The sequence below is a fragment of the Microtus ochrogaster genome, assembly GCF_000317375.1.
Source record: "Microtus ochrogaster isolate Prairie Vole_2 chromosome 6 unlocalized genomic scaffold, MicOch1.0 chr6_random_2, whole genome shotgun sequence".
Taxonomy (NCBI): Eukaryota; Metazoa; Chordata; class Mammalia; order Rodentia; family Cricetidae; genus Microtus; species Microtus ochrogaster.
In genome coordinates, this window is record NW_004949095.1 from 1,728,657 (window position 1) to 1,755,701 (window position 27,045).

General features: G+C 40.6%; 1 protein-coding gene across 5 annotated transcripts in view; it reads right to left on the reverse strand.

Annotated features, from left to right (window-relative positions):
- The window catches only part of Smg7 (SMG7, nonsense mediated mRNA decay factor), a 62,697-nt gene extending 41,047 nt beyond the window's left edge, over positions 1-21,650 (reverse strand). For 3 of the 5 annotated variants that reach the window (XM_013352537.2, XM_026787597.1, XM_013352536.2), the window contains exon 1: positions 21,378-21,434. Coding sequence is in view for 1 of the 5 variants with exons in the window: in XM_026787596.1 (XP_026643397.1) it covers positions 21,378-21,406 (29 nt within the window). In the remaining 4 variants the exon portion in view is untranslated. Of the gene's footprint in view, positions 1-21,377 lie in introns of all 5 variants that reach the window. The other 2 variants (XM_026787598.1, XM_026787596.1) reach the window with 2 other exon arrangements.
- Between the last annotated feature and the right edge of the window lie 5,395 nt (positions 21,651-27,045).

Below are 27,045 nucleotides of genomic sequence, written 5' to 3' on the forward strand. Positions count from 1 at the left end.
TCGTGGCGCACGCCTTTAATCCCAGCACTCGGGAGGCAGAGACAGGCGGATCTCTGTGAGTTCGAGGCCAGCCTGGTCTAGAAGAGCTAGTTCCAGGACAGAAACCAAAAAACTACAGAGAAACCCTGTCTCAAAAAATAAAAAAATAATAAAAAAAAAGCAATCGAGAGGCATTATTTTCAAAGTACAGAAAAAGAAGAAAACTTCAACAAAATTTTATATTCCGCAAAAAAAATCTTTCAGAAATCAAAGGAAAAATTACTAGATTATAAAGATTAAAACAAATATAGATGTTTAACAACAGTACAAGCCAAAAAGAAAGGGAGGGTAATGAGGCCAGACATGCAGGACCTTGAGGCTGAAGCATGTTGAAGACAGCATGGGCAACATGAGCTACTGTCTCCAAATACACACACACATACAGAGAAGGGGAAGGAGGAATAAGTGAAAGCATACTGTTATAGCATTTGATATTAACACACAAGTAAAAATAAAACAAAAAAGGAAAAAATAGAAAAATCTACAACTATTTAATACTTCAAAATTCATCTTTTAGTAAATAACAGGATAAGCAAGGCAGAAAACCAGTATGGTTAGATCAGTTCTACCAACCAACCTACCTAATTAATATCTATAGAATATTTTGCCCAACACAACATTTTTTTTCCCAAGTGCACTGAGATAGACAATAAACTGAACCACAAAACAAGTCTTCATAAATTTAAAAGAACTAAATCATATAAATACAAATCAATTTAGAAAGCCAGCTACAATTAGTTGTTTACATCAAGAAATGTTTGCCAAAGATTCAATGCAATCCCCATCAAAATTCTTCACAGATCTGGAGAAGACAATAATCAACTTTATATGGAAAAACAAAAAAACCAGGACAGCCAAAACAATCTTATACAATAAAGGATCGTCTGGAGGCATTACCATCCCTGACTTCAAACTCTATTACAGAGCTACAGTATTGGCATAAAAACAGAGAAGTCGACCAATGGAATCGAATAGAAGACCCTGACATTAACCCACAAACCTATGAACTCCTGATTTTCGATAAAGGAGCTAAAAGTATACAATGGAAAAAAGAGAGCATCTTCAACAAATTGTGCTGGCAAAGCTGGATGCCAACCTGTAGAAGAATGAAAATTGATCCATATTTATCCCCATTCACAAAACTCAAGTACAAATGGATTAAAGACCTCAATATCAGTCCGAACACACTGAACCTGATAGAAGAGAAAGTGGGAAGTGCTCTACAACACATGGGCACAGGAGACCACTTCCTACGTATAACCCCAGCAGCACAGACATTAAGGGCATCAGTGAATAAATGGGACCTCCTGGGACTGAGAAGCTTCTGTAAAGCAAAGGACACTGTTACTAAGACAGAAAGGCAACCCACTGACTGGGAGGAGATCTTCACCAACCCTGCAACTGACAAAGGTCTGATCTCCAAAATATATAAAGAACTCAAGAAACTAGACCGTAAAAGGCTAATCAACGCAATTATAAAATGGGGCACTGAGCTGAACAGAGAATTCTCAACAGAAGAAGTTCAAATGGCCAAAAGACACTTAAGTATGGAATATATACATATTAGAGTACTACTCAGCAGTAAAAAACAATGACTTCTTGAATTTTGCATGCAAATGGATGGAAATAGAAAACACTATCCTGAGTGAGGTAAGCCAGACCCAAAAAGAGGAACATGGGATGTACTCACTCATATTTGGTTTCTAGCCATAAATAAAGGACATTGAGCCTATAATTCGTGATCCTAGAGAAGCTAAATAAGAAGGTGAACCCAAAGAAAAAACATACAGGCACCCTCCTGAATATTAACCTTCATCAGGCGATGAAAGGAGACAGAGACAGAGTCCCACATTGGAGCACCGGACTACAACCCCAAGGTCCAAATCAGGAGCAGAAGGAGAGAGAGCACGAGCAAGGAACTCAGGACTGCGAGGGGTGCACCCACACACTGAGACAATGAGGATGTTCTATTGGGAACTCACCAAGGCCAGCTGGTCCGGGTCTGAAAAAGCAGGGGATAAAACCGGACTCACTGAACGTAGCAGACAATGAGGACTACTGAGAACTCAAGAACAAAGGCAAGGGTTTTTGATCCTACTGCACATACTGGCTTTGTGGGAGCCTAGGCAGTTTGGATGCTCACCTTACTAGACCTGGATGGAGGTGGGTGGTCCTTGGACTTCCCACAGGGCAGAGAACCCTGATTGCTCTTTGGGCTGATGAGGGAGGGGGACTTGACTGGGGGAGGGGGAGGGAAATGGGAGGTGGTGGCGGGGAGGAGACAGAAATCTTTAATAAATAAATAAATAAATAAACAAACAAATGTTTGCCAAATTCTTCAAATAACTTAAAAAAAATCAAAGAATTTCTTTCTTTTTTTTCTTCAAATAATTTATTTCTAAAGAACCAAAATTCAAAGGAGCAATGCCAACAGAAATTTGAAAGTGTTTTAAACCAAATGAAACTGGAAATGTGCATAATGTATAGTATGCAGCAAAGGCAGCAGGGAGGCATCCAGAGCTTTGAGTGTTTATACAGAAGAGAAAGCACTAAAAGCACTGATCGTAAGAAACTGTAAAAATCCACTCAAAACAAATGGAATGAAGAAAACAATGTAAAGAAAATAAACAGAAAGTGAGAACCAAAAGTCATTTTGAAAACACTTGCAAGTACCCCCCAAATTATCTATAGTTATGATGCAATTTCAATAAAAGCCTGAACATATGGTTTTTGATGGAAATTGATAGACATTTTCATGTTTAGCTGGAAACACAAGTATTTATAACTAACAATTTTCCAAATGAATAAAGTTTGAGAATGTGTATGTTACCTGACTTTAAAACTTACTAAAGCTGGGCAGTGGTGGTGCATGACTTTAATCCCATGCTCAGAATGCAGAGACATTCAGATCTCTGAGTTTAACGTCAGACTAGTCTATGGAGTTCTAGGTTTGCTAGGGCTATACAGAAAAACACTGTCTCAGAAACAAACAAACAACAACAAAAAAAAAAAACCAAACAACAAAAAACCCCAAACCCACTAAAGAGCTATAGTAAGCAAGGGAATGTAAGAGGTGATACTGTAGAACAAGAGCCAAAAATAAACATCTACTGATGCACTTACTGTGGTGGTTTGATAAGAATGGCTCCCAGGGGCTTATATATTGAATGCTTAGTCTTCCAGGAGTGGCACTACTCAGAAGGATTAGTTATGAGTGACCTTGGTGGGGTAGCTGTGGCCTAGTTGGAGTTAGTTTGTCACTTGGGGTGGGCTTTGAGGTTTCAGAAGCCCAAATCAGGCCGAGTGGCTCTCTCTTTCTGCTTTCTGTGGATGAGATGTAGAACTCTTAGTTACCTCTCCAGCGTGTAGTCTGTGCCACTGTGCTTCTCACCCTAATAGACTAACCTCTGAAACTGTAAGCGAGCCCTAATTCTTTGTATAAGAGTTGCAGTCATGGTGTCTCTTCACAGCAATAGAGCACTGACGAAGACACTCACGCATATGTGAATATGTGTTTTTGTATATAGCCAATTTTTGACAAAAGTACCAAGGAACTTAAAGGAGAAAAAAATATAAAAAAAATGCTATAACTGGATTAAAAAAAAAAAAACAAACTAGATGACAACCAGGTCAGTTGGTAGTGGTGCACACCGTTAATCCCAGCAATCGGAAGGCAGAGGTAGGTGGATCTCTGTGAGTTCAAGCCCAGCCAACAAGAGCTAGTTCCAGGACAGACTCCAAAGCTACAGAGAAACTCTGTCTTGAAAAACCAAGAAAAGAAAAAAAGAGAAACAAGCAACCTCAAGTACAAAACAGATTCAAAATAGAAGGCAGATCTAATCTATAAAATGAAAAAAAAAATAGAAGTAAATAGAGTAATTTTTAACTACTCACTTTGGTTTAAATGTTGTCTCCTCCCAAATGCATGCTGAAAGTTAAACTCCAATGCAACAATATTAATAGGCGCAGACTCTTGGACATGAATGTCATATGATGGCTACTCCCTTAGGGACTAGTGCCTCATATAGGGACTAAAGAGAACTAGCTAGGGCTCTTTGTGATCATGTTCTCAGACCCCATGCCAACACCCAGAATGGCCTTCACACTCTGAAGCAGGAAGAAATAAACCTCTGTTGTTTATAAATGATTAAACTGTATTAGAAGACACAAAGTGGCTGGCATCTTGCAATGTGAAAGTAGCCAGTGTTGTTTCTAAACAATGCTTATTTGAATCAAACTGCATTTATAAATGCAAATTCTTAAATTATATAAATGATTGGGAGGAATTAACTAAAGTAGTGGTAGCAACATAGTATTACCCCCCCCCCCCAGATGTTCTACTTTTATTTAAGTTACATACACTTGCACCAATAGATTACTAAAAGTCATTAAGAACAGAAGCTGAACTAGGTACATAACCCAGTTGCTGGAGATGCTCCTCAGTTGGCATGGTGCTTGTCTAGCATACACAAAGCTTTGAGTTCAATTCCTCGAAATTCAAAAACCAGGTGAGGTAGTGGAGGCCTGTAATCCCACTTCTCTACAGAAGGCAAAGCTCTCAGAAGGCAAAGATCTAAAATGCAAGGTTAACCTCAGTTACATAGCTTGAAGACAGCCCATTTGGCCTCAAAAATAAAAAAAAAAGGGGGGGGAAGAAGAAAAAAGACAGATGTAACTTATACACATCTTTATACTGTAAATCATCTCTGAATTATTTCTAATACCTCATACAATGCAGATGTTTAGTAAATAAAAGTCGGTACTATATAGTTTAGAGAATGGCAACAAGTGAAAAAATATATGCATATTGACTACAGATACAGTTTTATTATTATTGCTGGGAACTGTGGGCTTCATGTATGTGAACCCTATCATGGCACAAAGGGTTTTTGGGCTTTTGTTTTGTTATTCCTGAATATATTCGATGCAGGGTTGGCTGAATCCATAGATGTGGAACTGGCAGAGGTTGTGATTCCTTCCAGTTATTGTATACTAAGATCTTAAAACATAACCAAAAATTATTTGCAATCAGCCCATACTATGATCTCATTTTACATAATTTTTATGTGACTTGGATGGGTGTTTTGTCTACATATATTTCTGTGTACTAACCACGTGCATGCCTGGTGCTCATAGAAGTCAGACGAGAATGTTGAGTTGTGATCGGGAACTACATTACAGACAGCTGTGAATCACCATGTGAGTTTTGGGGTTAAACCTGTCCTCTGGAAGCAGTCAGCGCTTTGAATTGCCTATTTGGTATCTCACCATAACTGAATGTACTCAATAGCCATACTTTTATTCCCTATGTCCTTTTTCCCTAGCCAACTTCATTATCTTCTACCTCTTTTCCTCTCCTTCATTCTTCGTATCTAACTAGTTATTAAAAGCCATCCTTGCAAAATCTCTCAGTAATGTTTCCCATTATCCCAATAATACTAATACAGGCTCTCATCCCTGTCATAACTTCATTTGCAGAGTTCCCGAAATTTACCTTGCCAATTCAAAACACACCAATTTACAACCCAAAGTATATAAAGTCTTTCATTCAATATGCCAACAACTTACCTTCCAATTCTGTTTCTATCTTCCTAAACTCCACGCTCTGACTCTTATCAAGACAAAAGTATAATTCACACTCAAGTTCCTCTTTAGAATAGTGCTTTTTAATATAGTTCATGAATAAATGTTAGATGACTACTGTCCTGATTGGATTTTTTTTTTATCAACTTGACAAGTCAGGGTCATCCGGGAGGAAGAAATGTCAATTGAAAATATGCCTGCATTAGGTTAGTCTGTAGGCCTGTGGAGCGTTTTCTTGATTAATGATTGATGGAGTGAGGGCCCAGCCAATTGTGGGCAGGTAAAGCAAGCCAGTAAGCAACATTCCTCCATGGTACCTGCTTTAGTTTCTGTTTCCAGGTTTCTGCCTTGGCTTCTCATAATAGGAAAGCTAAATAAAGCTTTTCCTTCCTAACCAAGTTGCTTTTGGTCATGTTGGTTATCGAAGCAATATAAAGCAAATAAGACAAACTATAATGAAAGATAACAACTGGATAGCCAGCATGGATGTGCACGCCTTTGATCTCAGTCCTTAGGAGGCAGAGGCAGGTGGATCTCTGAGTTTGAAGCCAGCCTGGACTACAGAGTTCAGGACAATAGCTACATAGAAAAATCCTATCTAAACAAACAACTGTACATTTAAACATCAAGGTAATAAATGTAATTTCACACAAAAAGCTCCTTTTAAACACTCAATAATAAAAATCCTTTGTTGGAATCTCCTCATGATCTATATTACTACTGGCCAATAGAAAGAAATACATAATCAAGTTCTCTAGTGATGCTGAAAATTGAAAAGAAACAATGAAACTGGCTTTATTACTATAATCTAACCTCACGTGCCCAAAATATTACCATTTCAACATAAAGTCAATTAAAGATTTTAAATATTTTGCTCTAAATTTTCAAAATTTAATTAATATTTCACAATTATATACCATGTCTAAATTCAATACCATAATTTTTAATTACTGATTTTTAGATTTCATAAAATATAATACTGAAAGATTTAATTTTCCCCCCTTTTGAGGTGCACAAGTGTTTTGTCTGCATGAACATCTTCTGTTCACTCTATATGTGCAGTGCCTGAAAAGACCAGAGTGGGTACTGGATCCCCTGGGATCTGAGTTACAGATTGTTGTTGAGCTGTCTTGTGGGAACCAAACCAGAGTCCTCTGGAAGAGCAGCTAGTGCTCTTAACTGCTGATCCATCTCTCTCCAGCCCCCTAAAAGTAGATTTTTACACCCAAATTGTTTAACATACTTAGCACTTGAGAGACCTAAGCACACATCTTTAAAGTTCAAATTAAATAAATTGAGTTCCAGGGAGCAAGGTGCATAGTTCATAAGGTACAGTTGGCCTATAACGCATAAACCCTGAGTCTGACCCCAGTCATGTTCCCACTCACAAACCCCTCCCCACCAATAAACCAAGTGTGGTTTGTCTTAAGCCTGTTAATCTTACCATTTAAGTGATAAAGGCAAAACTGGAAATTCAAAATTATACTCAGCTACATAACTACATAGTAAGTACGAGGCCAGCCTGTGCTACATGAGATTCTAGCCTTACCTCCAAAAAGTGAAGATTAATAGAGTCCATTTTGCATGACTTGTTTTGTCAGGGAAAAATTTTAACATATGTGAAATGCCAAAGTACTACAGAAAAAGAGAAAAAAAAGATTGATGTATTAATGAGACAGAGAAACTGAATTTTAACTTTTTTTAGTTTAAATGAATTCAAACTGCTATGTGTAGCTTGACAAAACACAGCAATATAGCAGTATTATTAAACCTCAAAAATCATCTATCTTCCTCCATCAGTAAAGCTTCAAGAAATAGTAAAAGTGTAAAATAATTACTATAAAGAGTTAGGCAAGCCAGTGAGGGAAAATACACATTAAAGACTATATTAAGTAGCTAGTTAAGAAGACTTTTTAAATGACTGGATACCCAAAGAGGCAGACTGTCAGAATCATTCAGTGTGGAATGTTTCTAGACAAGTGAGCAAGGACAATGGGATGAGGGGAAGAGGGTACTGTGTTAAGATAGTAAACCAATGTCAGAAGAAGGACAGGAAAAGACAAGATAGGGTGAGGATGAATAGAAAAAAGACTAATAAAGGAGGAAGGAAGAAAAATCAGTATATAAGAAGTCTAAACTAGAAGCAGATTAATGCGGGGGGGGTGTTGTGGTTGGTATGGCCGAATCTAAGACTTTAGAGGCAGAGTTCTAAGAATGGCAATGTATGCTGTGGCATGGCTAGAGCAATATATAGTGAGAGAAAGAAACAAAAAAACTTAAAGAATAGTATCACATCGTTTCCTTCCCTAAGGAAACACCAGTCATAGGAAACTCTTGAGAAACAACTACACCTCCTTCCTGGATGCTTACAACACATATTAGCACATTAAAAGTTGTAAGAATCCAGTTTTACAGTCAGGTGGAGTGGTGCTTATCTGTAACCCTACAGAAGAGGCTGAGGTAGAAGGAATGCCACAAATTTAAGGATAGCATGGGCTGGAGTGAGAATGAGGTCAACCAAGGCTATATGTACCAAGATCCTGTATGCTCCTCAAAAGATCGTTTAATCAGGTGCTCTTAAACTTATTTTGTCTTGTAGTACTGATAATCCTAGCGTCTATCTATAACAGAGAATGCTGACCAGCAGAACACATTCTAATATATGCTACAGCAATGGATAGGTTTGCCATATATTAAAGAATCTGCTTTATGAGGAGAGATCATCATCAGCACTGATGACAATGTGTGGAAACAGGTGCTTTTAAACAGTGCTGGAACCAAGATCAACACCTTCAACTCCGTGATGCTCTATGAAAGAAAATATTGTTTTAACTTACTAATTTTGCTTAACAGCTTACTATAAATAAATGGCCTAGAACAACCTACATTATCGAAAGTTCAACAGAATCTCCAGGGCACTAAAATCACCATGGTTGCATGCTTTCTGAAGGGTGGCGCGGGGGGGGGGGGGGATCAGCATTTTTGCCTTTCCCTGGTTCCAGTGGCTGCCTGAATCCCTTAACTTGTGGCCCTCCTTCCATCTTCAAAGACAAAAGAAAGGCTTTTCTAGCTTTCTGCTTTTTTTCCACAATTATGGGTCCTTGTGATTACACTGGGTCCAGTAGATAATGGCACTTTAAAGTCTGCCAGTTAAAATCTTTAGTTTCCTCTCAACAAGTAACAAAGAGTAAGATATTCACAGGGTTTTGTTTTTGTTTTGAGACAGGGTTTCTCTGTGGCTTTGGAGCCTGTCCTGGAACTAGCTCTTGTAGACCAGGCTGGCCTAGAATATTCACAGGTTTTAAAGATTAGAAAATAAACTGGGCGGTGGTGGCGCACACCTTTAATCCCAGCACTCGGGAGGCAGAGGCAGGTGGATCTCTCTGAGTTCGAGGCCAGCCTGGTTTACAAGAGCTAGTTCCAGGACAGGCTCAAAAGCTACAGAGAAACCCTGTCTTGAAAAACAAACAAAGATTATAATAAAAATACATAAAATTAAGTCGACACTGAAAATAGGCTCTTTGCCCACCCAAAACTTTGGACTTTACATGAGAAGTCCAGTTTTTCATTAAATTCTTCTAGTAACCTACCATGATCACTAGCAGCAAAATTAAATCTAGGGAGACTTATGGTTACGCTGTTAGTATGTATGGTCAGGGACCTGAACTCAGAACAACCCAAATACAAATTAAGGCCATCTTAATTCAAAGACCTTTTTAGTCATTTTTTAAAATCATGCTCCTGTTCTAAGAAGCAAAAACAATACAAAACAAAGCAAACTCCTGTGTACAAATTTAGTCAGTTAAATTATTTTTAAATTAGAAAATAAATATGTTGGTTTCTTTTCCTATCCATTTATAAACCAGAATTTATAATGAATATGCCTCCTCATTTGAATTGTGTTTCTCAAAATGCTGTTTTTTTTTTTCATTAAAGAACAACTGGTCAGAAAAACAAATGGTATTTTTTATTATAGTTATTTAAATTTGAGAAATATAATCTCATAGAATTATATATTAAGCCAGGCGGTGATGACACATACCTTTAATCCCAGCACTCGAGAGGCAGAGACAGGTGGACGGATCTCTGTGATTGAGGCCCACCTGGTCTACAAAGCAAGTTCCAAGACAACCAGCACTGTTACACAGAGAAATTCTGTCTCAAAAAACCAAAAAAGAAAGAATGGAAAAAAAGACCAAACTTTTTCATTCAATTTCACTATATATATATCATTGCTGTACAGTATATCAAAGAAAATGCAGCTAGGTGATAGCCTAATAAAAAATCATTTATGACCTAAGAAGCATTAGTAGAATCTAATATACAGCATTATGACTGATGATAGCCTTGAAACACTATGTCTTGAGAAGAGAGAGAGAAAAAAAAGACTACAACTTCTGAAGTCTGTAAACATTGGGCTTGGGGAAACTGATGCACTAATATGGCAGTTATGTAGAAGGCAGCTGCTTGTTCATTCCCAGCCGCCCAGACTCCCAAAATAACCACACAGAAACTATTATTTGCAATACTGTTTGGCCAATAGCTTATGTGTATTTCTGGCTAACTCTTATATCCTAAACTAAGCCATCTCTATTAATCTGTTTATCACCACAAGGCTGTGGCTTACCGGGTAAAGTTCTGTTGTTTGTCTCTGGTGAGGCTACACGGCTTTTCCCTGACCCCGCCTTCTTTCTTCCAGCATTTAGTTTAGTTTTCCCTGCCTAGCTCTACTCTACCCTACCACAGGCCTAAGACAGTTTCTTTATTAACCAATGGTATTCACAGTCTACAGAGGGGAATCCCACATCACCTCCCCCTTTTCTGTTTAAATACGAAGGAAAGTTTTTAACTTTAACATAGAAAAATTACATAGAACAAAACAGGTACCAAGCAAGAAATACAGTTATAAAATTTATATCTATTTTATCTTTTATTATATCTAAGGAAAACTGTAACTATTCTTCAACTCCATCAAAGCCTTCAGAAGGATATAATATTACCTCAGGAAACAGCAAGTGCATGGTAAGCAACTTTCAATACTCTAGAATTGACAGAGGTATCTCACTGCCTGGACAGTCACCCAAAGTTCTTCTGTATCTTTGGAGCATCTATTTTTAGCATACAGGCCTATAGTATCCAGCAGACTTTTCCATAAAGCAGAAATTTTCTTTTTGGTTTTTTTGAGACAGGTTTTCCCTGTGTAACAGCCCTAGCTGTCCTGGAACTAGCTCTTGTAGATCAGGCTGGCCTCAAACTCACAGGGATTAAAGGTGTGCGCCACCACCGCCTGGCCAAACCAGGAAATTTCAAAGACAGTACCAACTATTTTGGCAGTTTGTCGGTCACTTTCTTCTGTGTCCTGCAGAATGTCTGGCAGTCTCTTTCATGAAGCAGGAACCTCGAAGGATCGTCCCATCTTGAGGCAAGTTCAGCAGTCATTTCTCTGTGGGTCCTGCATGTCCAGTTCACACAGCATAGCATCAAGCAGCCCAGGCAAGATCAGTTTCTTGTCCAAATGATTAACAACATAAAGAGTCTCTTCAATGCCTATCATCCTCTTGACATAGCTTGGTGCTGCCAGGAACAGATGTGTCTCACTGTCCTGTAAAGTTGTAAGTTCTTAAACATCTTAAATGCCATATTTTGAAGGTCTCTGAAAGATTTGAAGAATGCCTACCTATCTCTATATATCTAGAAAACCTAACATGACTACAAGTTTGATTATTACAGATGACTATTAGCTTCTATTTCTTAATTATACATTACATTTTTAAATGAGCTGGACAAACACAATACCTTAATCAAGATCACAAATACATATACACAGCATAACAAAACTGACCTTAAATTTGTATCAACAAACCAAGATCTATACCAATGCAAATTATTCATATATACAGCACGGCTATTTAAATACAACAGACTTTTAGGCTGGGTGGTGGTGGCACACGCCTTTAATCCCAGCACTCAGGAGGCAGAGGCAAGTGGATCTCTGGGCGTTCGAAGCAAGCCTAGTCTACAGAGCTAGTTCCAAGACAGGCACAAAAGCTACCGAGAAACCCTGTCTTGAAAAACAAAACAAAACAAAACTCTCACAAGGTAGATAGCAACAAAACAAAATGCCATGGGAACTGCAATAAGGAGCTAAGGTGTAGTTCGGTGGCTGAGTACTTTCCCAGAATGCATGAACCTCTAGGGTTCCATCCCCAGCAAGGGGTGGGAAATAGGCACAGATAAGAAAAAAAACTCAGAAGTCCATTATCAAAAATTCTACAAAGTATTTTTCCTTATAGCATACCTGCATTAAAGCCAATGAGGCTTCCTTCACTTGTCAGTAACTAAAGAAACGAGGCATATCATCTTTCCCCCAATGATACAGAATTCCTGCTGCTCCCTATTTGCTTATCACAGGAATAAGATAAATCCTGCAATACAAATTTGCTTTCAGAATTACACAAACTTGCTAAAGCTTTTGGTATAATTTAATAATTATTATTAATAATTTAAGTGTTCCAAATAACTAGTAAAGCGTAGTTAAGATGAGACTGCTTACTAAAAGGAAGAGAAAACTCAAGTCTCATATGTCCCAAAGAACCCATAAGAATTGACTTGACTTCAATTCCTTTCCCTTTAACTTTTAACTTGGTTACTTCTGCTACTGTTTTAAAAACTATGCTCAGGCTCCACAATGGCACATGCCTCTAGTACATGAGACCTCTGAAGCAGAAGGATCACCTGAGCTCAGAGTTGGAGATCAGTCTAAGCAACGTATCACAACCCTGTTTCAAGAATGCTACCACCAGAGGCTAAAGAGGCAGCTCAGTAGTTAAGAGCACTGACTGATCTTCCAGAGGACCCGAGTTTGATTCCCAGCACCTATGTGTGTTCACAACCATATATAATTACAGTTCAGAGGATCCAATGCCTTATTCTGGCCTGTGTAAGAAGCACTGCATGCATGTAATACACAGATCCCCAAAATGGTGCTGGGAAGCTTTCACTGCAACCTGAAGAGGTAAAAGGTTCTACTTGTCTATGAATACTCATGCCCACTGTAAAATACATGTGACGAGGTGTGGAGACCCTAGCCTGCAACCCCAGAACTCAAGAGGCTAAGGCAGGAGTGCAGTGGGTTGATGGATGCATGAATGGGATGGATGACAAATTAAAAAGTTAAGACATATTCTCCACCACAATCTAGCTAGAATGATTAACATTAATGTGAAAACGGAGGGGGGGGGCAAAAAGGAACTATAAGTACCAAAAAAGAAGAAATAGTTTGGATCCAAAGAAAGCAGAAATCAACAGAATAAAAAAGGAAGTCATTTAAAAAGTCAAGTGTAACTAGGCCAGTGGAGGATAGAACTTCCTGTAGTTTTAATCTGAAATAAATATGGCATGTTCAGAGATAAGGAGCAAATCATTTGAATTGTTTTGTTTCTAATGCCACTGATGGAAGTAGTTATGAGGTCAACAATGTCAGATTAAGGAGTATAATTAAGGGAAAGCCATATAAAGTATTTTTTCAAGAATATTAATTTGGAATAAATGCAAAATATATATTTGTAGTGGGACAGATGGTGTGGAGTCTAAAGAAAAAACACAGAATTCAGTGTGAAGGAGAACCAGAATTTGTTACACTAAGCCATCTCTTCCTATTCACATTCCATTTTCCCAACAACACAGTAATGAGCAGTATTTAAAGCCCAGTCAGTACTTCTTGTGATCCGGGAACAACTGCAGACAAGGTACCAGTTGGAAGGTCATTTCCACAGTAGGAGTAAAACACTGACAGAACAAGTAAGGAGAAAGGAAAGACAAGAGGAAAGCAACATTTCCAGAGTGGTAAAGAAACCACAACTCAAAGATGACTGCAAGTTTGAACCTCGGTGGGTGGAAGGAGGGACAGAATCACAAGGAGCAACTCCAATGAGGAAAATGAGAACACTTAAAGAATTGTATGGGAAGAAGGGAATTATATAAAGCTTATTTATTTACTTATAAGACAAGGCCTCATGTATCCCAAGCTGGTTTCAAACTCACACTACTGTGGAAAGAGTTTACTCTTACGTGTTGAGTTTAATATTACAGTTGATGGAGCGCATTAACTGTCAATCTGACACAACCTATACAGTCACCTGGGAAGAGAGCTGGTCTGTAGGTGACCTCTTAACTACATTAACTCATGTGGGAAGACCCAGTCCACCACAGACAGCACTGTTCTCTAGGTAGGGGTTACTGAACTATGTAAGAGTGGAACAAATGAGTTGAGCACAAGCAAGCAAGCATGTATGCATTCATTTCTCTTCCATCTTGACTGTGGATATGATGTGACTAGTTGTTTCAAGTTCCTGCTGCCTTGACTTCCTCACAAATAATGGACTGTAATACAGAACTGTGAACTAAAATAAATTCCTTTCCCCCAAGTTGCCTTTTACAGGGTATTGTATTACAGCAGTAGAAATGAACTAAAGACAGACAGTAAGACTTCTCAAAGACAAATGCCCAGAAGGCAGAGGCACAGAAGTCAGCACTACAAGCTAACTTTCAGATTGTGTATATACCTGAAACATCTAGTACTTACTATGGACCAGAACCATTCTAAGCACCTTATGCTTTAATACTCTGCATCAGACAAATTATTACTTCTAGTTCACAAATAAAAAAAAAAAACAGAGAAATGAAGCACTCATGTACCTCCAGTAACTTTAAACTTGCCAGGAAAAAGCTGTGACAGTGCTCTACATATAATATTGAGTAACTACCAGTAAAGCAAAACTCAAATTTTAAAAAAACCAAACTGAAATATTTACATGTGTCAATAAGTAGGAACACGGTAGCTAGCTTAGTACTACCGAAGGGAAAACTGATGACAAAGCTTAAGAAATAATACATTGCTTAGAGGAAAAGGAACCCATGCTATGTCTACAATTTGGAACTACAACATCTTCCAAAGGCACAAGAGCTAAATGCTTAGTCCCTGCCTGGATCGGTACTATTGGGAGATTATGGAATTCTCAGGAGTCTCATAGGAGGCTTGAGGTCACTGAGCACGAGTACCCTAAATGGAGACGGGGAATGAGTCCCTTGTTCTGTTTCCCAGTCACCATAACATGAATACACACTCACGACATACCTGCTGCCTCACCACAGGCCAAAACTCAACAAGGCTAACTGGCCATGGGCAGAAACCTCCAGAAACTCAGCTAAGTTTGTTCTCTCGGTAAGGTGATTATGTCAGTATGTTATAATGATGTAAAATTGACTAACATGCTATGCATATATATTCTTCAAATCGGTATTTTCAACTGGCAGAAAATTTACACTCCAGGCAACAGCTTACAATGCATGGTGACATTTTTGGTTGTCATAGAAAAGAAATTGGGGGAGAATGATATTGGCATCTGATGGAGGCTAGGCTGCTAACGGCCCAAAGTGCAAAAGACAAACTATGTCCATATGAAGACTATTTAGCCCGCTATGTCAACCAAGTGCCAAGCTTTGCAAAAATCCCTTTCAAAAATGAAACAAACAAGAAAAACCAGACAAGCAGAATTGTTGCTTAGTGTGTCTTGAGATCTCTAAAGCTTTCTTCAGAGTCACCTCTTCTTCCTTCTGCCTAAAAACTGGGCTGCAAGCCACTTCCCTGAGCAGATCCACTGCATTTTAACCAGCAAGGAGTTAGTTACAAGTTCTCACTATGTGACATGTTTGCCAAATCACTTATTTCCCTGTAACTGATGATTAGCTCTTCTTAATTCCGACCTCCTAGGCCCTTTGCTAAGCTACAGCAATAAAATATACCTTTATGGCAAACTTCAATGACAGTTGTGATACCCACCCACCAGTAACATGCAAATGAACAACCCTCTTTCTGCAAGACATCTATCTGCTCATCTTTAAACAAGACGATCAGTTAAACTAATCCATCTAGACTTTCAGGCATGAATTCACACAACTAATAAAAACCTAAAAGTCTAGTCAGGATTAGAGATGTAGCTGAAGACTCAAATAACTCAAGATAGTGACGCACAAATTAGTCCTTTTCCAGTGTGAACCATTCCCCACCCCAAGTGCCTCATGAGAAACTGGCTATCCGAGTGGGTTCAGATCTTACTCTAACCTATCCATAACAACATCAACAAAAGCTCAGTCAGAGATTGCTTCCTCTACCATAAAGACAGATGACAGTAGCTGTGAGAGCGCAAAGAAGGAACATAGCTAAGACAGGAAGTATACATTTTTAATTCAACTGAAACCACAAAGGAAGCCGAAATTAACCAAGATAATTCAGCCATTCAATACTGAAGCAGGCAATATACTGTTAACATTATTATAACAAAAACTTCTAAGCCTCTAGTTTAAAAAAAATGGCCATATTTGGTCAACCAGCCATGTTTGACTGATTTTCTGGAATTGAGGCTACTTCACATCTTAGAAAGGCTGAGAGTGGTGGGAAGGGGTGAGGAAACAATAGACCAGGCTCAGCACTGCCAGACTGTTCTAGAAAGAAGAGCCCACTCCACTTAATTATCTATTTCTCCTAATACTCTATCCTCTCTGCTCCTCTCACCAAGCTAAGATTATGCTTGCTACTTTATCTAGCCTCAGTCAAGATTTACCATAAGGTATTTTATCTTACAACAATAGAGAAATATTTTTCTTCCAATTCAAATGACAATCATTTTGCTGTTGCCTCGAAAAACAATTAATTCTTTGGCTGCTGCTTCATTTCTGGCTCCAAAGTTTTTAACATGGAATATGATATTAGAATGTCCTTTCAATAGAGGCATTTCAAGGAGCATTTATGGACCATTTCTGTAAAGGAGTCTAACACCAGAGAATCAACTCCAAGTTGATTTTCACTGAAACACCTACAGCATAGAAGAACATTTAAGAACAAAGAAAGCAAAGTAGGAAGGTATACAAAATAGAAATAGTACTTCTCACAATGGCAGCAGATGCTATTTGGTAACACCTTTTATAATAAGATTTGACTTGTTTGACTAGTACTGTCTATGGCTATGATTACTCCTCTTTCTCATATTTCAGAACTTCAATGTCTTCTCTGTCATGTATTTTAAAGCCTGCTTCCTTCATCCCCATTTTTCTGTGTGTCCTGGCTAGTTTGTTAACTTGATACACATTAAAGTTGCCTGGGAAGAGGCCCTCAAGTGGTAAAGTGTCTCCATCAGATTGCCTGCAGGACAGTGGGGGGGGGGGCATTTTCTGGACCAATTGATGTGGGAGGGCTCAGCAAATTGGCGGTGATGACACTCCTGTACAGATGGTCCTCATGGTATAAGAAAGCAGGCCGAGCAAGCCAGTAAACAGCACTCCTCTCCACCACTTCTTCCAAAGTTCCTGCCTTGATTTCCCTGAATGATGGTAGACTATAAAGTGTAAGATGAAATAAACCCTTTTCTCCCCAACCCGCTTTTTCATCATGGCTTTTTAATCACAGAAATAGAAACCCAAGTCAGTGCCTTTGGTCTATTAATTTCCACTCTTTCAAAAAAGTCATTCTTCTAATGTATATTATGCCTTACTTAAATCTCATCTATGGCCTATCCTCACCCTCCTGCCCCCAACAGAAAAACTATATTCAACCCACTCTTTCACAAAACAGAAGTGTCAAAATCTTTTTTAAAATCTTTCATTTTGTCAAAAATCAAGAGAAAACACCTGACTTCAACTTTGATTTGGGTAATATACTCCCAATGTTTCCTACCTAGAATATTCATTTTAAGGACATTTTTTAATTTACAAAAATGAAGTCTTTTCATTAGCCGGGCGATGGTGGCGCACGCCTTTAATCCCAGCACTCGGGAGGCAGAAGCAGGCGGATCTCTGTGAGTTCGAGATCAGCCTGGTTTACAAGAGCTAGTTCCAGGACAGGCTCCAAAGCCACAGAGAAACCCTGTCTCGAAAAAAAAAAAAAAATTAAGTCTTTTCAACACCCATTTGAGCAGGAGTCAGGCCAGCCTACTGCTGGGGACAAAAGGATAATGCTGAGAGAAATGCGCAGTCTTTTCTTGTTCACAGTACCATCTCTTTCCTCTACACAGGTTTTCTTTTCATCTCTGCTATTTCTTTAACTTGAGATGAATTCAGTTCCCTTAATGCTAAGTTCACTCTTTCTTGTTCTTATGGAGACGTCTTACTTCATAATCTTATTTCTCACTCTTTGAAATGGCCACCTTTCCTACATTTCAACTACACCACCATTTCAATGCTAGACACCCCAGCTCACTTACTCTAACAAATTAAAATTAAAATTCAGCTAAGTGGAAACAAATTTCCATTCTACACAAGGGAAAATCTGCAGCTATGCAGTCTAAAAACTGTTCAGTCAAGGTCTTCTCCCACTGACAAAGACGGGCAACAAAACTCTTCCTAAAGTCAAGGTCAGAAGCTGCCTCCCCTAAGTTACTATAAAACAGCTGTTCTGAGGGCTGGAGAGGTGGCTCAGCAGTTAAGAGCACTGGCTTTTCTTCCAGAGGTCCTAGTTCAGATTCCCAGCATCCACACGGCTATTCACAACCATCTGTAACCCCAGTTCCAAAGAATCTAACACCCTCTTCTGGGCTTCACAGGCACTGCATATCAATGCAGGCAAAACACCCATATATATAAAATAAAAATAAATCTACTAAATTGGAAAAAATTACTTTTATTTTCAAAGGAACTCAACATAATGCTTCTTTGGAGATACCCTCCAGTCTCCCCTTAGCAGTCTTTTTCTTTTCTTTTTTTTCTTCAACACAGGGTTTCTCTGTGTAACAGCCTTGGCTGTCCTGGAACTAGCTTTGTAGATCAGGCTACCCTTGATCTCACAGAGACCCACCTGCCTCTATTTCCTGAGTGCTAGGATTAAAGGCGTGTGCCACCACCACCCAGACCCTCAGCAGTCTTTAAATGAAATTCAGAGGGTGAACTGAAGCTAATACAAATCTTTATTACTGGCCAGCTTCCTCCTATGTGTACTGCTAAGTATCAGACTTGTAACTTGATTTCTTTACATAGGACAGATCCACAAAAGTAAAACTGGCTCTGAGAAATCGGAAGGGATTCTAGAGCCCAGGCCGCCCTCTTTTTGTCTGGCAATTGCAGCTGGAAATATATCAGTCATTTAAACTCTGTTCATTCTGTTTTCTCTATTCTTGAGCTAAATTCACACCGAGCTGTCACTGGTTCCATACCTAAAGATAATCCTTCCCTCCATGCTGCTTTATAAAATAGAAGAAACATAACTACAGAAGCTTCTCAAAGTCAGCTTTCTTTGCATTAAAAGTATCAGCATTTTCCCAATTTATCTGCCACCACACCCTCTGACTGCCAAGACTTTATTTTAACCCTTAAACATGCACTATTTTATGGCACAGTAATTTTTCCAAAGCATAGCTATGAACATATAGATTGCCTCTAAACAAGTCATCTCAGATTTCTTTCTTTGAGACAGGGGTTCATGAAATGCAGGATGCCTTGACCTTGCCAAACAGTGGATGACCTTGAACTTTTGAAGGTCCTACTTAAAGAATGCCAGGATCATAGATCTTCACACCCAGTTTTAGGTAGTGCCTGTTAACTGAGTATTCTACAAATGAAGCTTTATCCCAAACCCCTCATCACAAATTTTCTAATGTTTACCCATTTTATCTATAAAGATAATAAAATTCAAGGCCCTTTTAGGTTAAAGAATAGGTTTTCCTTAACTACTGTGTTTATATAAAATTCATGGTCTTATTTTATTTGTCTTTCTAACACTTCAAAGAACCCGTTAGTGTACTTATCTGTTCATGTTTACTGATTTTCTATCAAGATAAATTTGTCCATGTTCACCAGTGGAAACTCAGCTCCCACACTGTAGAAAGCCACCAATAGATACTTGGGGAAAGAATGAACACAGACAAGCAGCACAGAAAGCTGGCCTGAAGCTGAAGAAGAGCATGGGAATGTTTTCACACACCAGATATATGATCCTCAATATCTAAACTCCTGTGGACTCACTTCGAGGCCTTAGAGTTTAAGTGTTCTTTTCTTTTAAAGCCCAGCAAACTCATAAGCTCTGTAAGAGGGTGGAGTTCTTACTTTCTATTCTTAGCAGTTGTTACAATGCCTTCCATACAGGTGATCAACCAAACAACTGATGAATCATAAGCATACAAATGAGCAAATGAACAAAGGAAGCCTTTCCTGATTCCCCCAGTTGCTCGGGTCATCTCCTGCCTTGGGACTCATCAACATGGCACCCTTTGTAGTGATGACTACACCAGTCTGTGCTGTGCACTTACTTGCCTGCTGGATATTAGGCTGCAAATTCAAATTCCTTCAGATTAAGAACTGCCCTGGTAGTTTCTATTTCTGACTACAGCACCTATAGCCATAATTTAAAGTTTCCTTAATACAATAAATAACAAGGGTGCAGAGAAGAAAAAAGGATGTCAGCTTACAGTATCAGGCATACACGCTGTGCTAAACTCTGGAAGTCATGCATCAAAGCTTCATGGGTGCCACTCTCCTCTCCAGTATAAATGAATAACTACTTTCAAGGACAGAACAGTCACCTCGTGTATAACAACACATCTTCTCTTGCAATATAAGTATATGTGGGTCCACCCTCACACATCAATCTTTCACTTCGCTAATCTCTAAACAGTTAAATTAAGTTCATCGCTCAGTTATCTACCCATTCGACTCCCTTCTCCACAAGGTATGAAATCACTCTTTAAAAAGCATCTTCCCATATGACATGCCTTTTTAAAAGTTGTTCCTGAAAGACCAGTTTTTAGGTTCCTAAGTCTTCACAAGTCCGCAATTAACCTTATTTTCCTGTGCTATCAAGGCTTCGTTTTCCCCTCTAGCTTCCTCCAAGCTTTTACTCAGAATCCATGAAACCATTCTGACTGTGTAACAGCTGCTGTCTTTCCATTCAAAATGTTCTCGACGTCAGGTAGTGTCAATGTATGTGTGCCTTCTGTAAGCGTGCATCAATCAATCCCTCACCCCAGACACCGACACACCGGCACACCAACACCCATGCGTCACTCTATCTCCAACATACAAGTTCCCTACATCGCACTTAATGATGCACACAGAATGGTATCTTCCAACTACAGTTTCTTCTGAGAACATAAGCTTGTTCATAGCACCTCCCTCTTCCCTCATTTCCCCCATCCATTCTCTCCTTTTCGGGCTCCCCCTACCCCTCCACCTAACCACAGAAGGCATTATTTCTCGTACTCCCAACCCACGAGAAAAGGAACAAGCTCCGGTTCCCTGCAGTTTCTCCCCTTCCTCTAATTTGCCCTCCAGTTCGTGCCCTCCCAACCCCCCAGGTGCGCTGACTTCCAGCCTCTACTCTCGGCACGCAGCGCTCCAGCCCACACTCCACGCTTCCCCTGGTGTGGGGAGCAGACCCCTCAACACCCACCTCCAGTCCGGGTCGCTGCCCGCTCCCGGGGTGCCTCTCCCCGCCCTGGCCCGCAGGCTGGGACCACAGGCGCGCGCACACACGTTCTCTTTCACGCTTCCCCAACCTCCCTCCGCTCACCGCCAGGCTTCGCGGGACCTCAGCTCGGAGGCCCGGGGATCAGGCAGCCATGTGTGTGCCCGCCCCCTCCCGGAGCTGCCCGCGCCCCCAGGCCCGGGGACAGGAGGACGCTGCAACTCCCCCACCACCTCGGAGTCCGCTGTGCCTGGCCCCCAAGCCTCCTCCCGTCCCCACAACGCCTCGGCTGGGCTTCGGCACTCACCGGAGATACTGCGCGCTCTGCAGGCTCATCCTCCGCCGCCGCGTCTCTCCGCGAAGCCTCCGTGGGTCTCTCAGGCTCCTCGGAGCGGCCCCGCAGCCCCGCGGGTGCTGGCGGCCGCCGCCATCTTCCTCTCCTCCGACTCCTCCTCGCTCGGCGCGGGGTGGGGGGGGGGAGTGAGTGAGGCGAGGGGGAGGGAGTAGGGAAAGCTGCTCTAGGTGCCGCTCCGGCCTGTGGGACACAGGGACGCTTCGGCTCGGGAGGGGGAAGAGGAGGGAGAAGGGAAGGGGGCGGGGGAAGAGGAGGGAGAACCAGAGGAAGGAAGTCGGATTCGCTCTCGCGAGACTTTAGCAGTGCGGGTCCCTCGGGGTGATTTCCGCTTCTCTATACCGCTCCCTTTTGGGGTCAGCAAGTTGTGTGGTGCCTGTGCGCCCGCTGAGGGGGTTGGTGGCGGCGCTCGGCGGCTTCCTAATGGTCCACGCCTCTCCCCCCGTGCGAGGGGGCCACCCCACGCTCCCCGCGAACATCGAGCCCGAATCCGCCGGGAGTCACACTCAAAGCCTTCCCCCCCTCAGCCAGCCCACTTCTCGCTTCCTTTTTCCCACTCCTCCACTTTTCCCCACCGGAAACGCCACCCCTTCCTCCTACAGTTCCGCCCGCCAATTCCTCGACTCTTGTCTTCCCTCGCGCGCCCAAGAGTGACGCAAAAGGCCTCCCTCTCCTCAGCTGCCCCTCCCTGTGCACGCTGGGAGAGTGTTGGGGGGGGGATAGGGCGGAGCCCAGGGAGAAATAGAAAGGAGACCAATCGCTTTGGGCTGGCCGCTGCCATGGAAACTGGAGGCTGTGGTTGTATTGTCATAGTAACCGCTGTGTGTAGACAGGGTGACCCTCCCCTAGAGGAATGGATTCCCGAGAAACCGCCCAGGATTCCCCGCTTGGATTCCCTGCCCTCTCAAGGTTGGGAATCGAGATAGTCACCAGACAGTGAAATCCATTTCCTCCTCCCTCACCCCACCTCCCAGCAAAAATTGCGGGGATACCCCTTCCAAGGTATTCGCAGAGGGCATTTTCACCCTTCCGCGGGTAGAATCCACCTCCATAGTTTCCTCTTAGAGCCCGGTGCGGAGTCTGCCGGGCCTGAGAAGAAAACCCGCGGTCTGAAGGTGGCGGGTGATGGGTTGGAGCGGGAAAGCCACGGTGATACAGCAGCGCCAGGCTGCGGGGACCTGGAAGGAGTTTCCCCCACAACTGCCTGAAGCCGACAGGCAGGATCCCCCTCCCCCATCCCCCGACGGGGGTCCCTAAGGGACGAGAACTGCACACTGCTACCGTGATGCCGCTCCGGCAGGCAGTCGGGAATGTTCGACTTTTCCTAATGGGTCTAGTTGCTACTCCATGACCTGCGAGCCCTCCTGGCAGAGGCTGCTGAGAGCTGAGGTGATCGGGAAGGTTGACTACTGCCATTCCTTCCAGAGGCACCCAGTGGGGATCACGCTTCATCATCGAAGACTCATCTCCAAAATCCGCAATCATCTCCCTCCTCAAAAATCCAAAATGTTTTCGAACTTGCCACTTTTTTTAATTAGGAAAAAAATTGTATGAAAAGAAGTACCTGGATTTATCAGCATGAGGAAGTCTACGAAAATAATTTTCCATTTTGAGAAAAAACATTTTCGCGTATATGTATTTTTGTGTCAAGTTTAGGGGTAAAACAATGACTCCCAATGACGTAGAGTCTATCACGGAGGAAGTCATTCTGATGGAGTGAAGTAATTATTGGCATTTTACAAATTTTATTTTCAATTCATATTGAAAAGTTATGTAAGCAGCTGTCCCAAAATGATTTAGAGTTATGTAAGGTCATAAAATCCCCCAGGAATATGGTCTTCATTATATAGTTCAAATCAGTATTTCAATGGGATCTTGGTTTTGGTTTGGGTCCCTGAATTCTTCTGGTTTTTCATGCTACCTAAACAAACGCTTTCCAGATCCTTCCCTGAATCCAATGCCTATTAGAAACTAGGACGGTGTTTATTTGGAACATGTTTGAGTTCTCAGGAAACGAAAGTACAGCCCACTTGGAAATAAATCTCAAGGACAGATTGTCATTAACGAAATAGAAAGTGAACTATGCCCCCTCATGCTGTAAGCAAGCGCCAAGTGTGATGCGCTGTGGCGCTCTGACGTACGGTGATTGCAGAAGTACAATGGGCCCAATCTTCCACCAGCACCAACGCGCCGCCCACTCACGGGAAAGAGAGCCACCTAGTGAGAAACTGTTCACATCTCCGGTGCATAGAATTCTACTTTTCTTATCTCTGAGTGTCAACGAATGGAAGTTACTACTATATACACTCAAATAGTCAATTTTTTTTAAAAGTTAGTATACAGAGTGATGGGTTCCATTATGGCATTTTTTATGAATATGTCGTATTTTTATTCACCCCCACCCCACTGAGTTTCTCCACATTCCTTTCCTCTCCCTCTTACTGATGCCCTCCCCCACTTAGTCCTCCCTTCTGCCTTTCTTGTGATTTGAATTCCATCCTCTCCCCGGACTTCCCTCCCTCAAGACCTTTCTTCCCCTCTCATGGTTCTCTTTGAACTTTCATGACACATACACAATTTAAATCTAGATGCTGTGTATGATAGAAAATTTAGTGCTTTTCTTTTATAGTCTTATTTTCTTTAATGTTTGATCCTCAGTTCCTTGCCTTTTCCAAAAAAAAATTTAATACAGTAATTTCATTTTTATGGCTGAAAAATCCATTGTGTATATATGTAACATTTTTTTTCATCTGTTGGTGAATATATAAGCTGGTTCCATTTTTTAGCTGTAGGGAATAGTGCAGCCATAAACATGGATGTGCCAGTATCACTGTGGTATATTGACTTAGAGTCCTTAGGGTCTATACCCAAGAGTGGTAGAGCTATCACATGGCAGTTTTATTTTTAGCTTCTTGGGGGACTTCCACAGAAGCTTTCCCAGCTTACGTTACCACTATTGTTTATAAGAATTCCTTTCCCTGCCACATCCTCAGCAGCATCTGTGGTGATTGCTTTTCTTAATGACAACCATTCTTAACGGTGAGATAGAATCTCAAGGCAGTTTTAATTTGCATTTCCCTGATGGCTGAAAATGTTGAAATTCTCTCAAATATTTATATTTCTTATTTTGAAAACCTTTATTCTCTTGGCCCATTTGCTAAAGATTTGTGCTTTGGTATTTACCTTTTGCATTTCTTTAAATCATTTAGATTGGGGGTTCTCAACCTATGGGTCACAACCCCTTTGGGGGTGAACGACCCTTTCACAGGGGTCACATATCATGTAGTCTGCATACCAGATATTTACATTACAATTCACAACAGTATCAAACTTGCAGTTAAGAAGCAGCAATGACATAATTTTATGGTTGGGGTCACAACATGGGGAACTATATTAAGGGCTGCAGTGTTAGGAAGGTTGAGAACCAGTGCTAGATACTGATTCGTTTTGTGTGTGGTTAGCAAAGCTTTCCCCATCTGCAGGCGGTCTCTTCACTCTAGTGGCTATTTTCTTTGCTATTGAGAAGCCTTTTAAATTTCACATAATCCCATTCGTTAACCCTTGGGATTATACCTTTTGTCATCAGAGCCCTTTTCAGAAGTCCTTCGTCCATCCGTTTAGCTTCAGGTGTTTTCCATGTTTTCCTCTAATTGTTTGAAGTTTTAGGTCTTAGAATACCATAGGTCCATTTTTTTTTTGCACAGTAGAGAAATACATTTCTAGTTTCATTCTTCTATAGATGGTTCCAACAGCCTTTTTCCTGATGTATAATTTTTGATAGTTTTGTTGCTGTGTAGATTTGCTTGTAGATCCCTTATTCTGTTTCAGTGGCTTATAATTTTTTGGTTTTTTTTTTTCTGCCAGCACCACATAATTTTTCTCATTATGCCTCTTTGATGTAATCCAAGGATCACGTATTGTGATACCTCCACGTTACTCTTTCTGCTCAAGGCTGGTTTTACTATTTGAGGTCCTTTGTGCGTCCATATGCACTTTAAAATTGCTGTTGTTGTGGTGGTGTTTTGTGAAGAGAGTCAATTGGAATTTATTGGGATTGTGTTGACTCTGTAGATTGCTTTTAGTAATATGTCCATTTTCACACTCTTAATTCGGTCAATCCACAATTAGGGGAGGTTTGCTTTAGTGTCTCGAAGTTTTCTTTGTCGAGGTCTTGCAGTTCCTGAGTTGAGTTTTTCCAAGGTATTTTTAAAGCTATTGTGAATGTAATTTTTATAAGTAAGTTCATTAGAAGTAGTACTGATGATTGTATGAAGATTTTGTATCCTAATATTTTGCTGAAAATGGGGGCCAAGAGTTTTCTGGTGGAATCTTTAGGGCCTTTTAAGTATGGCATCATGCCATCTGCAAGTAGAGATCCTTTGATTTTTCCTTTTCTATTTATACATAACTTTTCATCTTTCTCTTGTCTTATTGCTCTATCTGTATTTTCAAGACTATTCTAAATATTCTGTTTATTTCCTGAAATGTAGTAGTTAGATACTTTCAAGATTTTAACAAAATGCAATCTCATACCAAATAAAATAATCATCACAACAACCTTTTAATATCCGGGGCTTGTGTCTCCAGTAAATAATAAGCATGTCATATACTTCTGATGCTAACTCTATGAAAATGTTCATATCTTCTCATTTTGGAAACAGAAAATGAGATAAGAAAGATGAATTCTTTATTACTGCTGGCTGATATTTTCAATAAACATTTACTGAACATTATTATATTGCAGGAACTGTCCAGGTTACCATGGATACCACAGTGAAAAAGGATGATACTTGCCTTAGAATAACTCACCTTCTGGTAGAGACACTGCAGTACAAGAAGTGAGAAGAATGTAAATGCTGGAGGTGGCCATTGAGATAAGAACAAAACGGATGCGGTCAGAAACAAACTCTGTATTTATATCAGCTTTCCTAAGGCTTTTATAACGATCTTCGGTACCATTTATAATATGCCTATTAAGTAGATAGAAATAATGGTAATATTTATGTCTCACAGAATATAAAACATTGATTCTATCTTTAAAATTATCTTTAAAAATCAATAAAATTGAAAGGAAGATCATTACAAATCTGAAGCCAGCCTGGTTGCCTTAGATAGATCTTTCTATTGCTGGAATGAAACACCATGACCACGTTGAAAAGAGAAAGGTTTATTTGGCTTACACTTCCACATCATAGTCCACCACTGAACAAAGTCAGGACAGGAACTCAAGCAGGGCTGGAACCTAGAGGCAGGAGCTGATGCAGAGGCCATGGAGGGGAGCTGCTTCCTGGCTTGCTCACATGGCTTGCTCAGCCTGCTCCCTTATAGCACCTAGGACCTCCAGTCCAGGGATAGCACCACCAAAAATAGGCTAGACCCTTCCCCATCAATCACTAATTAACAAAATGTCTTACAGCTGGATCTTTTGGAGGCTTTTTCTCAATTGAAATTCCTTCCTTTCAGATAAGTAACTTGTGTCATGTTGACATAAAACTAGAGAGCACATTATCTATATGAGTTCCAGGGAAAGCAGGGCTATATACGGGGACCTGGTCTAAAAAATTATACAAATGAACAACAGAAACAAAAATCAGCAGATTCAGAAAAAAAAACACTACTTTGA